The sequence below is a fragment of the Coregonus clupeaformis genome, unplaced genomic scaffold (assembly GCF_020615455.1).
Source record: "Coregonus clupeaformis isolate EN_2021a unplaced genomic scaffold, ASM2061545v1 scaf0899, whole genome shotgun sequence".
NCBI classification, from domain to species: domain Eukaryota; kingdom Metazoa; phylum Chordata; class Actinopteri; order Salmoniformes; family Salmonidae; genus Coregonus; species Coregonus clupeaformis.
In genome coordinates, this window is record NW_025534353.1 from 117,591 (window position 1) to 135,000 (window position 17,410).

The window sequence follows — 17,410 nt, forward strand, 5'->3', positions numbered from 1 at the left end:
AGATCCTGAGGCTCATTGTCGTGCCATTCATCCGCCGCCATCACCTCATGTTTCAGCATGATAATGCAAGGCCCCATATCGCAAGGATCTGTACACAATTCCTGGAAGCTGAAAATGTCCCAGTTCTTCCATGTCCTGCATACTCACCAGACATATCACCCATTGAGCATGTTTGGGATGCTCTGGACCGCCGTGTACGACAGTATGTTCCAGTTCCCGGCAATATCCAGCAACTTCACACAGCCATTGAAGAGGAGTGGAACAACATTCCACAGGCCACAATCAACAGCCTGATCAACTCTATGCGAAGGAGATGTGTCACGCTGCATGAGGCAAATCGTGGTCACACCAGATACTGACTGGTTTTCTGATCCACACCCCTACTTTTCTTTGTGACCAACAGATGCATATCTTTATTCCCAGTCGTGAAATCCATAGATTAGGTTGTAATTAATGTATTTCCATTTCCTGATATCCTTATATGAACTGTAACTCAGTTAAATCTTTGAAATTGTTGCATGTTACGTTTATATTTTTGTTCAGTATAAAATAGCTTGTGAGGCTTTCGTTTATTTCCCAATGAATGAAGCTGAAGCTGGGTTTCCCAAGTCGTTCAGCGCTTACTGCTAATGCTGGCAAGCCAGCTAAATAGACAGCTCTGCAGCGGATCAGTGGTATTGGGATTTTATTGGGATCCATATTAGCTGTTGCAAAAGCGACAGCTACTCTTGCAGGGGTCCACATGCCCAAGAAGGCTCAACCAATCACCAGACTCATGGATATTATTGACTTTGCCTCTGGCTATAATATGAAAGGAAATGTCGCCCCCAGGACACTAACCAGGAAGTTAACATAAAAACACTGGACACTAACCAGCAAGTTAATATAAAAACACTGGACATTAAACAGGAAGTTAATATGAAAACACTGGACATTAAACAGGAAGTTAATATGAAAACATTGGACACTATACAGGAAGTTAATATGAAAAAACTGGACACTAACCAGAAAGTGAATATGAAAGCACTGGACACTAACCAGGAAGTAATTATGAAAACACTAGACACTAACCAGGAAGTTATTATGAAAACACTAGACACTAACCAGGAAGTAATTATGAAAACACTAAACACTAACCAGGAAGTAATTATGTAAACACTGGACACTAACCAGGAAGTAATTATGAAAACACTGGACACTAACCAGGAAGTAATTATGAAAACACTGGACAGTAACCAGGAAGTAATTATGAAAACACTAGACACTAACCAGGAAGTTATTATGAAAACAATAGACACTAACCAGGAAGTTATTATGAAAACACTAGACACTAACCAGGAAGTGATTATGAAAGCACTGGACACCAACTAGGAAGTTACTGGACACTAACCAGGAAGATAATATGATAACACTGGACACTAACTAGGAAGTTACTGGACACTAACCAGGAAGTTAATATGAAAACACTGGACACTAACTAGGAAGTTACTGGACACTAACCAGCAAGTTAAAATGAAAACACTGGACAATAACCAGGAAGTTAATATGTAAACACTAGACACTAATCAGGAAGTTAATATGTAAACACTGGACACTAACCAGGAAGTTAATTTGTAAACACTGGACACTAACCAGGAAGTTAATATGAAAACACTGGACACTAACCTGGAAGTTAATATGAAAACACTAGACACTAACCAGGAAGTTTTTATGAAAGCACTGGACACCAACTAGGAAGTTACTGGACACTAACCAGGAAGTTAATATGAAAACACTAGACACTAACTAGGAAGTTAATATGAAAACACTGGACACTAACCTGGAAGTTAATATGAAAACACTAGACACTAACCAGGAAGTAATTATGAAAACACTGGACACTAACTAGGAAGTTACTGGACACTAACCAGCAAGTTAAAATGAAAACACTGGACAATAACCAGGAAGTTAATATGTAAACACTAGACACTAATCAGGAAGTTAATATGTAAACACTGGACACTAACCAGGAAGTTAATTTGTAAACACTGGACACTAACCAGGAAGTTAATATGAAAACACTGGACACTAACCTGGAAGTTAATATGAAAACACTAGACACTAACCAGGAAGTTTTTATGAAAGCACTGGACACCAACTAGGAAGTTACTGGACACTAACCAGGAAGTTAATATGAAAACACTGGACACTAACCTGGAAGTTAATATGAAAACACTAGACACTAACCAGGAAGTTTTTATGAAAGCACTGGACACCAACTAGGAAGTTACTGGACACTAACCAGGAAGTTAATATGAAAACACTAGACACTAACTAGGAAGTTAATATGAAAACACTGGACACTAACCTGGAAGTTAATATGAAAACACTAGACACTAACCAGGAAGTTTTTATGAAAGCACTGGACACCAACTAGGAAGTTACTGGACACTAACCAGGAAGTTAATATGAAAACACTAGACACTAACTAGGAAGTTAATATGAAAACACTGGACACTAACCTGGAAGTTAATATGAAAACACTAGACACTAACCAGGAAGTTTTTATGAAAGCACTGGACACCAACTAGGAAGTTACTGGACACTAACCAGGAAGTTAATATGAAAACACTAGACACTAACCAGAAAGTTTTTATGAAAGTACTGGACACCAACTAGGAAGTTACTGGACACTAACTAGGAAGTTAATATGAAAACACTAGACACTAACTAGGAAGTTAATATGAAAACACTGGACACTAACCTGGAAGTTAATATGAAAACACTAGACACTAACCAGGAAGTTTTTATGAAAGCACTGGACACCAACTAGGAAGTTACTGGACACTAACCAGGAAGTTAATATGAAAACACTAGACACTAACTAGGAAGTTAATATGAAAACACTGGACACTAACCTGGAAGTTAATATGAAAACACTAGACACTAACCAGGAAGTTTTTATGAAAGCACTGGACACCAACTAGGAAGTTACTGGACACTAACCAGGAAGTTAATATGAAAACACTAGACACTAACCAGAAAGTTTTTATGAAAGTACTGGACACCAACTAGGAAGTTACTGGACACTAACCTGGAAGTTAATATGAAAACACTGGACTCTAACCAGAAAGTGTGTGTGTGTGTGTGTGTGTGTGTGTGTGTGTGTGTGTGTGTGTTTAGGATGGAGAACCAGAGTTTGTCTGATCAGGTGCTTGGGTCGGTAGAGGAGGCGTTGCGTTCCTCTCCGTTCTCCTATCAGGGCGCTCGCATCATCACAGGCCAGGAGGAGGGAGCCTTCGGCTGGGTCACTGTTAACTACCTGAGTGACCGACTGAAACAGGTGAGTGATCAACTGAAACTAGACAAAACTGGACTTCTCTTTCGCATTGAAACACAGCTCATCCATAATATTTGCACCCCGGTGCCGGATGCGGGATATGCCTCGAAAACGTCCCTCAATCTATGGATGGAAGGTGTAGCTGTACTCAGTGGCGGCTCCTGAAAAAATTCTCAGGGGGGGCAATTTTTCTGATGATTTAGGTGACCTTCACACATTTTAAAAAAGATATGTCCAGCAACAACATGAAGACAGGGGCAGCATATAAGTCAATACCAGAAGCATTTATTGACTGATCTCAAAAGTGTTGGCTTACCAGGGTTGGTGGAGCCCTCAGTTTCATCTTTGCCTCGCAAAGCTAACTCAAACACTCCGCAAAACTTCACACACTGGATTAGCCGGCTGAGGATGTGGCGGTTCTTGCTAATGTCGTAGTAAATATATTTGTTATAGTGAATATGGAATATGATATGTTGAGTAAAATGTTGTGCTAAGATCTATTTAGGTCAGGAGCTGGTTATAAGTTCTGTTCCTATCCAATAACAATGGACAAAAGGGTCCTATCTTGTCAGCCTTGTCAGTTTCAGTTCTCCAGTAAACTTGTGATTATCAACACTAACCTCATCGTTGTGGCGGCGGACAGCTAGCCTGTATCCCTCATCCAGTTGAGTGGGAATGTTCACTCTCCCCAAAGCAGACAATCTCAAACAGCTATCCATGTGGGTCTTTGACAGCTCATGTTTCTTAATCTTTCCTGAAAGATGGTGCATGTCCGTTACACACCAGTCGCTGTCCAAGCGGTGCTGTCTGCCGTGCCGCCTTCAGGGTGAAAGAGTAAGCAGGGGGTAGCAGAAGACTGCATTAGCTACATCGCAGCCTGCTAGCCAGGTTTTTCGTTCGTACCAATTTTTGGAAAATCCTCGGGTGTAGGACTTCCCCCCTTTAGTAGAAACCTGTTGAATTATTAAATTTGGTCTGGGAGGTCCTAATTGTTTCGTTGCCAATTTATCTTCATTTGTTCGCCGACAAAAAGGAACTTCTTTCAAAGACACAATCGAGTTGCACTGAAGCCTAGCCATTTTGATAGAAGTAGTGAATTGATTGACGCTGCTACCCGCTCTTTTCTTAGTTACGTTCATGGTTATATGTTACGTATGACGAAAGCGCGTAAGTGCAAGCCCTCAGAAACCCATAGAGATTGTATTGAAAGCTCTGATATTTGAAAAAAATTGATTTTACATGGGAGTCTATGACAGACTTCTGGGCGATTTTCAACCTGACTGAAATCGCCCCAAAAGGGGGGGGGGCCATTTGAAGCACGACTTTAGCCTGATTGGACATTTAGTGGCACTGTGGCAGATCAGACGTCTAGATTACAACACTGATAACTACTGTTGCAGTGATATAATTGATTAGAAAAAAAATCCCTTCCTTTTCCCTTTTGGCAGTGCGTCGCCCATATCGCCCTATTGAACACACCGCCCCTGGCTGTACTCCAAATTATCCCATTATCCGAAAAGACAAATCGAAAAGCAGTGGTGGAAAAAGTACCCAATTGTCATACTTGAGTAAAAGTAAAGATACCTTAATAGAAAATGACTCAAGTAAAAGTGAAAGTCACCCAGTAAAATCCTACTTGAGTAAAAGTCTAGAAGTATTTGGTTTTAAATATGCTTAAATATCAAAAGTAAATGTAATTGCTAAAATATACTGAAGTATCAAAAGTAAAAGTATAAATCATTTTAAATTCCTTATATTAAGCAAACCACACAGCACCATTTTCTTGTTTTTTTTAATTTACGGATAGCCAGGGGCACACTCCAACATCTATACAAACGAAGCATGTGTGTTTAGTGAGTCCGCCAGATCAGAGGCAGCAGGGATGACCAGATCAGAGGCAGCAGGGATGACCAGTTCAGAGGCAGCAGGGATGACCAGATCAGAGGCAGCAGGGATGACCAGATCAGAGGCAGCAGGGATGACCAGATCAGAGGCAGCAGGGATGACCAGATCAGAGGCAGCAGGGATGACCAGGGATGTTCTCTTGATTAGTGTGTGAATTAGAATATCTTCCTGTCGTGCTAAGCATTCAAAATGTAACAAGTACTTTTGGCTGTCAGGGAAAATGTATGGAGTAAAAAGTACATGATTTTCTTTAGGAATGTAGTGAAGTAAAAGTACAAGTTGTCAAAAATATAAATAGTAAAGTACAGTACAGATACCTCAAAACACGACTTAAGTAGTACTTTAAAGTATTTTTACTGAAGTACTTTACACCACTGTGATTAGGTGAACACACAGCCCCTAATGAAGTGCTGAAGTACTTTACACCACTGATAGTTATGAATTAAACTGCTTTTGTCTTCCTCATGCTGGACAAACTAATATTAAAGCAGCCCATGTAATGAAGGTATTTCTGTTTTTTATTTTATATACATTTGCAACAATTTCTAAAACCTGTTTTCACTTTGTCATAATGGGGTATTGTGTGTAGATTGATGAGGAAATTCTTTATTTAATCAATTGTATAATAAGGCTGTATTGTAACAAAATGTGTAAAAAGGGAAGGGGTCTGAATACTTTCTGAATGCACTGTATCTCACCTGAGAAAGCATTAGAGTGAGCGAAACAGTGCCCCTCTGTCTCTGCATGTGTAGGTCATCTATCTGATGCTGTTGGTTCAAAAGAGTAGGACGTTGTTGCCGCCCGTAGCTACTAACCCTAACCCCATAGCATTGGGAAGCCAGCGAGCATCTGGCCTGAAGTTTACTAACCCTAACCCCATAGCATTGGGAAGCCAGCGAGCATCTGGCCTGAAGTTTACTAACCCTAACCCCATAGCATTGGGAAGCCAGCGAGCATCTGGCCTGAAGTTTACTAACCCTAACCCCGTAGCATTGGGAAGGCAACGAGCATCTGGCCTGAAGTTTACTAACCCTAACCCCATAGCATTGGGAAGCCAGCGAGCATCTGGCCTGAAGTTTACTAACCCTAACCCCATAGCATTGGAAAGGCAGCGAGCATCTGGCCTGAAGTTTACTAACCCTAACCCCATAGCATTGGGAAGCCAGCGAGCATCTGGCCTGAAGTTTACTAACCCTAACCCCATAGCATTGGGAAGCCAGCGAGCATCTGGCCTGAAGTTTACTAACCCTAACCCCATAGCATTGGGAAGCCAGCGAGCATCTGGCCTGAAGTTTACTAACCCTAACCCCATAGCATTGGGAAGGCAGCGAGCATCTGGCCTGAAGTTTACTAACCCTAACCCCATAGCATTGGGAAGGCAGCGAGCATCTGGCCTGAAGTTTACTAACCCTAACCCCATAGCATTGGGAAGCCAGCGAGCATCTGGCCTGAAGTTTACTAACCCTAACCCCATAGCATTGGGAAGCCAGCGAGCATCTGGCCTGAAGTTTACTAACCCTAACCCCATAGCATTGGGAAGCCAGCGAGCATCTGGCCTGAAGTTTACTAACCCTAACCCCATAGCATTGGGAAGGCAGCGAGCATCTGGCCTGAAGTTTACTAACCCTAACCCCATAGCATTGGGAAGCCAGCGAGCATCTGGCCTGAAGTTTACTAACCCTAACCCCATAGCATTGGGAAGGCAGCGAGCATCTGGCCTGAAGTTTACTAACCCTAACCCCATAGCATTGGGAAGCCAGCGAGCATCTGGCCTGAAATTTACTAACCCTAACCCCATAGCATTGGGAAGCCAGCGAGCATCTGGCCTGAAGTTTACTAACCCTAACCCCATAGCATTGGGAAGGCAGCGAGCATCTGGCCTGAAGTTTACTAACCCTAACCCCATAGCATTGGGAAGCCAGCGAGCATCTGGCCTGAAGTTTACTAACCCTAACCCCATAGCATTGGGAAGCCAGCGAGCATCTGGCCTGAAGTTTACTAACCCTAACCCCATAGCATTGGGAAGCCAGCGAGCATCTGGCCTGAAGTTTACTAACCCTAACCCCATAGCATTGGGAAGCCAGCGAGCATCTGGCCTGAAGTTTACTAACCCTAACCCCATAGCATTGGGAAGGCAGCGAGCATCTGGCCTGAAGTTTACTAACCCTAACCCCATAGCATTGGGAAGCCAGCGAGCATCTGGCCTGAAGTTTACTAACCCTAACCCCATAGCATTGGGAAGCCAGCGAGCATCTGGCCTGAAGTTTACTAACCCTAACCCCATAGCATTGGGAAGCCAGCGAGCATCTGGCCTGAAGTTTACTAACCCTAACCCCATAGCATTGGGAAGCCAGCGAGCATCTGGCCTGAAGTTTACTAACCCTAACCCCATAGCATTGGGAAGCCAGCGAGCATCTGGCCTGAAGTTTACTAACCCTAACCACATAGCATTGGGAAGCCAGCGAGCATCTGGCCTGAAGTTTACTAACCCTAACCCCATAGCATTGGGAAGCCAGCGAGCATCTGGCCTGAAGTTTACTAACCCTAACCCCATAGCATTGGGAAGCCAGCAGGCATCTGGCCTGAAGTTTACTAACCCTAACCCCATAGCATTGGGAAGCCAGCGAGCATCTGGCCTGAAGTTTACTAAACCTAACCCCATAGCATTGGGAAGCCAGCGAGCATCTGGCCTGAAGTTTACTAACCCTAACCCCATAGCATTGGGAAGCCAGCGAGCATCTGGCCTGAAGTTTACTAACCCTAACCCCATAGCATTGGGAAGCCAGCGAGCATCTGGCCTGAAGTTTACTAACCCTAACCCCATAGCATTGGGAAGCCAGCGAGCATCTGGCCTGAAGTTTACCAACCCTAACCCCATAGCATTGGGAAGCCAGCGAGCATCTGGCCTGAAGTTTACTAACCCTAACCCCATAGCATTGGGAAGCCAGCGAGCATCTGGCCTGAAGTTTACTAACCCTAACCCCCATAGCATTGGGAAGCCAGCGAGCATCTGGCCTGAAGTTTACTAACCCTAACCCCATAGCATTGGGAAGCCAGCGAGCATCTGACCTGAAGTTTACTAACCCTAACCCCATAGCATTGGGAAGCCAGCGAGCATCTGGCCTGAAGTTTACTAACCCTAACCCCATAGCATTGGGAAGCCAGCGAGCATCTGGCCTGAAGTTTACTAACCCTAACCCCATAGCATTGGGAAGCCAGCGAGCATCTGGCCTGAAGTTTACTAACCCTAACCCCATAGCATTGGGAAGCCAGCGAGCATCTGGCCTGAAGTTTACTAACCCTAACCCCATAGCATTGGGAAGCCAGCGAGCATCTGGCCTGAAGTTTACTAACCCTAACCCCATAGCATTGGGAAGCCAGCGAGCATCTGGCCTGAAGTTTACTAACCCTAACCCCATAGCATTGGGAAGCCAGCGAGCATCTGGCCTGAAGTTTACTAACCCTAACCCCATAGCATTGGGAAGCCAGCGAGCATCTGGCCTGAAGTTTACTAACCCTAACCCCATAGCATTGGGAAGCCAGCGAGCATCTGGCCTGAAGTTTACTAACCCTAACCCCATAGCATTGGGAAGCCAGCGAGCATCTGGCCTGAAGTTTACTAACCCTAACCCCATAGCATTGGGAAGCCAGCGAGCATCTGGCCTGAAGTTTACTAACCCTAACCCCATAGCATTGGGAAGCCAGCGAGCATCTGGCCTGAAGTTTACTAACCCTAACCCCATAGCATTGGGAAGCCAGCGAGCATCTGGCCTCCCTTGATCAATTCAACATAATAACGTTGTTGCCGCCCATAGCATTGGGAAGCCAGCGAGCATCTGGCCTCCCTTGATCAATTCAACATAATCAGCGTTGAGCTGAAATGAACTCAACTGTGAATGTTACTGGTGCACAAAAAAAAATGTCAAGGGAAGCCAGTTTGGATTTGGCGTCACCCCTATCAAATCGCATTGAGAGCATACGTCATTGACAGAAACAACTTGAATTGTTGCATCTCATTGTGTTGTTGTCCTCAGGTGGCTAGCTAGCTAGCTAGCTAAAATGATCCCTTTCCTAAATTAGCCATGGATGGAGATAAGGATTTGGACTTGTGGTTTTACTTAACTCTCTGTACTGGCCAATGATTATATCGGCGATTCTGATCCAACCATTAATTCATACATTGTGCCCTTGGCCTGAGAGGATAGAAGATCAATATGTAGCTAGATGTAGAAGGCTAATGCTAACTAGCTAGCATTCCCCATGAAAGGAAATTAGGCTAGCAAGCTAGCAGTTTAGCCAAGTAGCCTCGGACAACAAAAAATAAGTGTGCACTGTATGACAGAGTGATAGACTGTTTTGTCAACATGAAAGAGAGGAGGATATCATTGGCGTTTCTCTACAAGTAGGGTGAGTCAACATGTCTTTACTACGTGCACGAACGCGCACACACACACACCCACACATGCACACATGCACACACACCCACACATGCACACACACACGCACACACACCCACACATGCACACACACACACACACGCACACACACACATACAGAATCAGAACCATGGACAGCCACATCATATTTAGCTGACTTTGATTGGACTAAATTGTTTTTGGTATATTTTAGTTGTCACTGTATTAGACTAAGCAGAGGTGATTTGATGATGTTGAAATGGTGCTGGAATAGTGGAGGCAGCTCCTGGTTTCTTTGCGACTTGCGGTAACTCTCTGTGGTTCTAAATCAATAGTTGTTTAGTGGTCAGAAAATGTCAGAAACATTACCTTGCTTGACCGTGCTGTAGGTCATCTAACTGTCTGTTAGATGCAATATGCTTTGTGGACTCCACTGGACAGATGTTGCTCTCTGGTTTTGTGATGAAACAAAAGGTGTGGTTGAATTTATTCTGCCACTGTGTCGTCTTATTGTCTCTGCCTTTAGGCATATACAGTTGAAGTCGGAAGTTTACTAACCCTAACCCTCGTTTTTCAACCACTCCACAAATGTCTTGTTAACAAACTATAGTTTTGGCAAGTCGGTTAGGACATCTACTTTGTGCATGACACAAGTAACTGTTCCAACAATTGTTTACAGACAGATGATTTCACTTATAATTCACTGTATCACAATTCCAGTGGGTCAGAAGTTTACATACACTAAGTTGACTGTTCCTTTAAACAGCTTAGAAAATTCCAGAAAATGACATCATGGCTTTAGAAGCTTCTGATAGGCTAATTGACATAATTTGAGTCAATTGGAGGTGTACCTGTGGATGTATTTCAAGGCCTACCTTCAAACTCAGTGCCTCTTTGCTTGACATCATGGGAAAATCAAAAGGAATCTAGGATAAAGTAATCCTTCTATCCTTGGGAGCAATTTCCAAACGCCTGAAGGTACCACGTTCATCTGTACAAACAATTGTACGCAAGTATAAACACCATGGGACCATGCAGCCGTCATACCGCTCAGGAAGGAGACGCGTTCTGTCTCGTAGAGATGAACGTACTTTGGTGCAAAAAGTGAAAATCAATCCCAGAACAACAGCAAAGGACCTTGTGAAGATGCTGGAGGAAACAGGTACAAAAGTATCTATATCCACAGTAAAACGAGTCCTATATCGACATCACCTGAAAGGCCGCTCAGCAAGGAAGAAGCCACTGCTCCAAAACCGCCATAAAAAAGCCAGACTACGGTTGGCAACTGCACATGGGGACAAAGATCGTACTTTTTTGAGAAATGTCCTCTGGTCTGATGAAACAAAAATATAACTGTTTGGCCATAATGACCATCGTTATGTTTGGAGGAAAAAGGGGGATGCTTGCAAGCCGAAGAACACCATCCCAACCGTGAAGCACGGGGGTGGCAGCATCATGCTGTGGGGGTGCTTTGCTGCAGGAGGGACTGGTGCACTTCACAAAATAGATGGCATCATGAGGAAGGAAAATTATATGGATATATTGAAGCAACATCTCAAGACATCAGTCAGGAAGTTAAAGCTTGGTCGCAAATGGGTCTTCCAAATGGACAAAACAGCTGACCTCAATCCTATAGAACATTTGTGGGCAAAACTGAAAAAGCGTGTGCGAGCAAGGAGGCCTACAAACCTGACTTAGTTACACCAGCTCTGTCAGGAGGAATGGGCCAAAATTCACCCAACTTATTGTGGGAAGCTTGTGGAAGGCTACCCGAAACGTTTGACAAAGTTAAACAATTTAAAGGCAACGCTACCAAATACTAATTGAGTGTATGTAAACTTCTGACCCACTGGGAATGTGATGAAAGAAATAAAAGCTTAAATAAATAATTCTCTCTACTATTATTCTGACATTTCACATTCTTAAAAAAAGTGGTGATCCTAACTGACCTAAAACAGGGAATTTTTACTAGGATTAAATATCAGGAATTGTGAAAAACTGAGGTTAAATGTATTTGGCTAAGGTGTATGTAAACTTCTGACTTCAACTGTATATCACGGTCGCAAGGCATATGAAGTAACAGGTTATAGAGCAAACAATGCAATTACCACATCACATAGGTTGTAATATGGCTATTTTTTCTGGGTTCCCTTGTGATTTTACCCACGCACCGCTACTGATCTACTGAAACAGGTGTGCTGCTCTCTGTGTGTGTGTGTATGTGTGTGTGTGTGTGTGTGTGTGTGTGTGTGTGTGTGTGTGTATGTGTGTGTGTGTGCTGCAGGGCTCAGGGACCACCGGAGCTCTTGATCTGGGCGGAGCCTCCACTCAGATCAGCTTTGTGGCCAATCAGGATGGGGCGGAGAAATCGGCGGAGAACACTGTGACCTTCCGTCTCTATGGAAATGACTACTTCCTTTACACACACAGCTTCCTGTGCTACGGGAAAGACCAGGTGCTCAAACTGGCACTTTCTCAGCAGACTCAGGTAATCCTGACCCTAACCCTAACCCTGACCCCTGACCTCCTGACCCCTGACCTCTAACCCCTGATGTCTTACCTTTGATCCCTGGCTCCTAAATCTCTGTCTGTGTGTCAGTCTGGGGACAGCTCAGTGCTGGACCCGTGTTTCCACCCAGGTTAGGGTTAGGGTTAACTCTCTGTCTGTGTGTCAGTCTGGGGACAGCTCAGTGCTGGACCCGTGTTTCCCACCCAGGTTAGGGTTAGGGTTAACTCTCTGTCTGTGTGTCAGTCTGGGGACAGCTCAGTGCTGGACCCGTGTTTCCACCCAGGTTAGGGTTAGGGTTAACTCTCTGTCTGTGTGTCAGTCTGGGGACAGCTCAGTGCTGGACCCGTGTTTCCACCCAGGTTAGGGTTAGGGTTAACTCTCTGTCTGTGTGTCAGTCTGGGGACAGCTCAGTGCTGGACCCGTGTTTCCACCCAGGTTAGGGTTAGGGTTAACTCTCTGTCTGTGTGTCAGTCTGGGGACAGCTCAGTGCTGGACCCGTGTTTCCACCCAGGTTAGGGTTAGGGTTAACTCTCTGTCTGTGTGTCAGTCTGGGGACAGCTCAGTGCTGGACCCGTGTTTCCACCCAGGTTAGGGTTAGGGTTAACTCTCTGTCTGTGTGTCAGTCTGGGGACAGCTCAGTGCTGGACCCGTGTTTCCACCCAGGTTAGGGTTAGGGGTTAACTCTCTGTCTGTGTGTCAGTCTGGGGACAGCTCAGTGCTGGACCCGTGTTTCCACCCAGGTTAGGGTTAGGGTTAACTCTCTGTCTGTGTGTCAGTCTGGGGACAGCTCAGTGCTGGACCCGTGTTTCCACCCAGGTTAGGGTTAGGGTTAACTCTCTGTCTGTGTGTCAGTCTGGGGACAGCTCAGTGCTGGACCCGTGTTTCCACCCAGGTTAGGGTTAGGGTTAACTCTCTGTCTGTGTGTCAGTCTGGGGACAGCTCAGTGCTGGACCCGTGTTTCCACCCAGGTTAGGGTTAGGGTTAACTCTCTGTCTGTGAGTCAGTCTGGGGACAGCTCAGTGCTGGACCCGTGTTTCCACCCAGGTTAGGGTTAGGGTTAACTCTCTGTCTGTGTGTCAGTCTGGGGACAGCTCAGTGCTGGACCCGTGTTTCCACCCAGGTTAGGGTTAGGGTTAACTCTCTGTCTGTGAGTCAGTCTGGGGACAGCTCAGTGCTGGACCCGTGTTTCCACCCAGGTTAGGGTTAGGGTTAACTCTCTGTCTGTGTGTCAGTCTGGGGACAGCTCAGTGCTGGACCCGTGTTTCCACCCAGGTTAGGGTTAGGGTTAACTCTCTGTCTGTGTGTCAGTCTGGGGACAGCTCAGTGCTGGACCCGTGTTTCCACCCAGGTTAGGGTTAGGGTTAACTCTCTGTCTGTGTGTCAGTCTGGGGACAGCTCAGTGCTGGACCCGTGTTTCCACCCAGGTTAGGGTTAGGGTTAACTCTCTGTCTGTGAGTCAGTCTGGGGACAGCTCAGTGCTGGACCCGTGTTTCCACCCAGGTTAGGGTTAGGGTTAACTCTCTGTCTGTGAGTCAGTCTGGGGACAGCTCAGTGCTGGACCCGTGTTTCCACCCAGGTTAGGGTTAGGGTTAACTCTCTGTCTGTGTGTCAGTCTGGGGACAGCTCAGTGCTGGACCCGTGTTTCCACCCAGGTTAGGGTTAGGGTTAACTCTCTGTCTGTGAGTCAGTCTGGGGACAGCTCAGTGCTGGACCCGTGTTTCCACCCAGGTTAGGGGTTAGGGTTAACTCTCTGTCTGTGTGTCAGTCTGGGGACAGCTCAGTGCTGGACCCGTGTTTCCACCCAGGTTAGGGTTAGGGTTAACTCTCTGTCTGTGTGTCAGTCTGGGGACAGCTCAGTGCTGGACCCGTGTTTCCACCCAGGTTAGGGTTAGGGTTAACTCTCTGTCTGTGAGTCAGTCTGGGGACAGCTCAGTGCTGGACCCGTGTTTCCACCCAGGTTAGGGTTAGGGTTAACTCTCTGTCTGTGTGTCAGTCTGGGGACAGCTCAGTGCTGGACCCGTGTTTCCACCCAGGTTAGGGTTAGGGTTAACTCTCTGTCTGTGAGTCAGTCTGGGGACAGCTCAGTGCTGGACCCGTGTTTCCACCCAGGTTAGGGTTAGGGTTAACTCTCTGTCTGTGTGTCAGTCTGGGGACAGCTCAGTGCTGGACCCGTGTTTCCACCCAGGTTAGGGTTAGGGTTAACTCTCTGTCTGTGTGTCAGTCTGGGGACAGCTCAGTGCTGGACCCGTGTTTCCCACCCAGGTTAGGGTTAGGGTTAACTCTCTGTCTGTGAGTCAGTCTGGGGACAGCTCAGTGCTGGACCCGTGTTTCCACCCAGGTTAGGGTTAGGGTTAACTCTCTGTCTGTGTGTCAGTCTGGGGACAGCTCAGTGCTGGACCCGTGTTTCCACCCAGGTTAGGGTTAGGGTTAACTCTCTGTCTGTGTGTCAGTCTGGGGACAGCTCAGTGCTGGACCCGTGTTTCCACCCAGGTTAGGGTTAGGGTTAACTCTCTGTCTGTGTGTCAGTCTGGGGACAGCTCAGTGCTGGACCCGTGTTTCCACCCAGGTTAGGGTTAGGGTTAACTCTCTGTCTGTGTGTCAGTCTGGGGACAGCTCAGTGCTGGACCCGTGTTTCCACCCAGGTTAGGGTTAGGGTTAACTCTCTGTCTGTGAGTCAGTCTGGGGACAGCTCAGTGCTGGACCCGTGTTTCCACCCAGGTTAGGGTTAGGGTTAACTCTCTGTCTGTGAGTCAGTCTGGGGACAGCTCAGTGCTGGACCCGTGTTTCCACCCAGGTTAGGGTTAGGGTTAACTCTCTGTCTGTGAGTCAGTCTGGGGACAGCTCAGTGCTGGACCCGTGTTTCCACCCAGGTTAGGGTTAGGGTTAACTCTCTGTCTGTGAGTCAGTCTGGGGACAGCTCAGTGCTGGACCCGTGTTTCCACCCAGGTTAGGGTTAGGGTTAACTCTCTGTCTGTGAGTCAGTCTGGGGACAGCTCAGTGCTGGACCCGTGTTTCCCACCCAGGTTAGGGTTAGGGTTAACTCTCTGTCTGTGAGTCAGTCTGGGGACAGCTCAGTGCTGGACCCGTGTTTCCACCCAGGTTAGGGGTTAGGGTTAACTCTCTGTCTGTGAGTCAGTCTGGGGACAGCTCAGTGCTGGACCCGTGTTTCCACCCAGGTTAGGGTTAGGGTTAACTCTCTGTCTGTGAGTCAGTCTGGGGACAGCTCAGTGCTGGACCCGTGTTTCCACCCAGGTTAGGGTTAGGGTTAACTCTCTGTCTGTGTGTCAGTCTGGGGACAGCTCAGTGCTGGACCCGTGTTTCCACCCAGGTTAGGGTTAGGGTTAACTCTCTGTCTGTGTGTCAGTCTGGGGACAGCTCAGTGCTGGACCCGTGTTTCCACCCAGGTTAGGGTTAGGGTTAACTCTCTGTCTGTGAGTCAGTCTGGGGACAGCTCAGTGCTGGACCCGTGTTTCCACCCAGGTTAGGGTTAGGGTTAACTCTCTGTCTGTGTGTCAGTCTGGGGACAGCTCAGTGCTGGACCCGTGTTTCCACCCAGGTTAGGGTTAGGGTTAACTCTCTGTCTGTGTGTCAGTCTGGGGACAGCTCAGTGCTGGACCCGTGTTTCCACCCAGGTTAGGGTTAGGGTTAACTCTCTGTCTGTGTGTCAGTCTGGGGACAGCTCAGTGCTGGACCCGTGTTTCCACCCAGGTTAGGGTTAGGGTTAACTCTCTGTCTGTGTGTCAGTCTGGGGACAGCTCAGTGCTGGACCCGTGTTTCCCACCCAGGTTAGGGTTAGGGTTAACTCTCTGTCTGTGAGTCAGTCTGGGGACAGCTCAGTGCTGGACCCGTGTTTCCACCCAGGTTAGGGTTAGGGTTAACTCTCTGTCTGTGTGTCAGTCTGGGGACAGCTCAGTGCTGGACCCGTGTTTCCACCCAGGTTAGGGTTAGGGTTAACTCTCTGTCTGTGAGTCAGTCTGGGGACAGCTCAGTGCTGGACCCGTGTTTCCACCCAGGTTAGGGTTAGGGTTAACTCTCTGTCTGTGAGTCAGTCTGGGGACAGCTCAGTGCTGGACCCGTGTTTCCACCCAGGTTAGGGTTAGGGTTAACTCTCTGTCTGTGAGTCAGTCTGGGGACAGCTCAGTGCTGGACCCGTGTTTCCACCCAGGTTAGGGTTAGGGTTAACTCTCTGTCTGTGTGTCAGTCTGGGGACAGCTCAGTGCTGGACCCGTGTTTCCCACCCAGGTTAGGGTTAGGGTTAACTCTCTGTCTGTGTGTCAGTCTGGGGACAGCTCAGTGCTGGACCCGTGTTTCCACCCAGGTTAGGGTTAGGGTTAACTCTCTGTCTGTGTGTCAGTCTGGGGACAGCTCAGTGCTGGACCCGTGTTTCCACCCAGGTTAGGGTTAGGGTTAACTCTCTGTCTGTGAGTCAGTCTGGGGACAGCTCAGTGCTGGACCCGTGTTTCCACCCAGGTTAGGGTTAGGGTTAACTCTCTGTCTGTGTGTCAGTCTGGGGACAGCTCAGTGCTGGACCCGTGTTTCCACCCAGGTTAGGGTTAGGGTTAACTCTCTGTCTGTGTGTCAGTCTGGGGACAGCTCAGTGCTGGACCCGTGTTTCCACCCAGGTTAGGGTTAGGGTTAACTCTCTGTCTGTGTGTCAGTCTGGGGACAGCTCAGTGCTGGACCCGTGTTTCCACCCAGGTTAGGGGTTAGGGTTAACTCTCTGTCTGTGTGTCAGTCTGGGGACAGCTCAGTGCTGGACCCGTGTTTCCACCCAGGTTAGGGTTAGGGTTAACTCTCTGTCTGTGTGTCAGTCTGGGGACAGCTCAGTGCTGGACCCGTGTTTCCACCCAGGTTAGGGGTTAGGGTTAACTCTCTGTCTGTGAGTCAGTCTGGGGACAGCTCAGTGCTGGACCCGTGTTTCCACCCAGGCTAGGGTTAGGGTTAACTCTCTGTCTGTGTGTCAGTCTGGGGACAGCTCAGTGCTGGACCCGTGTTTCCACCCAGGTTAGGGTTAGGGTTAACTCTCTGTCTGTGAGTCAGTCTGGGGACAGCTCAGTGCTGGACCCGTGTTTCCACCCAGGTTAGGGTTAGGGTTAACTCTCTGTCTGTGTGTCAGTCTGGGGACAGCTCAGTGCTGGACCCGTGTTTCCACCCAGGTTAGGGTTAGGGTTAACTCTCTGTCTGTGTGTCAGTCTGGGGACAGCTCAGTGCTGGACCCGTGTTTCCACCCAGGTTAGGGTTAGGGTTAACTCTCTGTCTGTG

The 17,410-nt window shown here is 47.2% G+C and overlaps 1 protein-coding gene across 1 annotated transcript in view; it reads left to right on the forward strand.

Annotated features, from left to right (window-relative positions):
* The window catches only part of LOC121587407 (ectonucleoside triphosphate diphosphohydrolase 1), a 92,567-nt gene that overhangs the window by 63,753 nt on the left and 11,404 nt on the right, over positions 1–17,410 (forward strand). The window contains exons 5-6 of the mRNA XM_045217052.1: positions 3,163–3,322; positions 11,924–12,127. Coding sequence (XP_045072987.1) covers positions 3,163–3,322; positions 11,924–12,127 — 364 coding nt within the window. The remainder of the gene's footprint in view (positions 1–3,162; positions 3,323–11,923; positions 12,128–17,410) is intronic.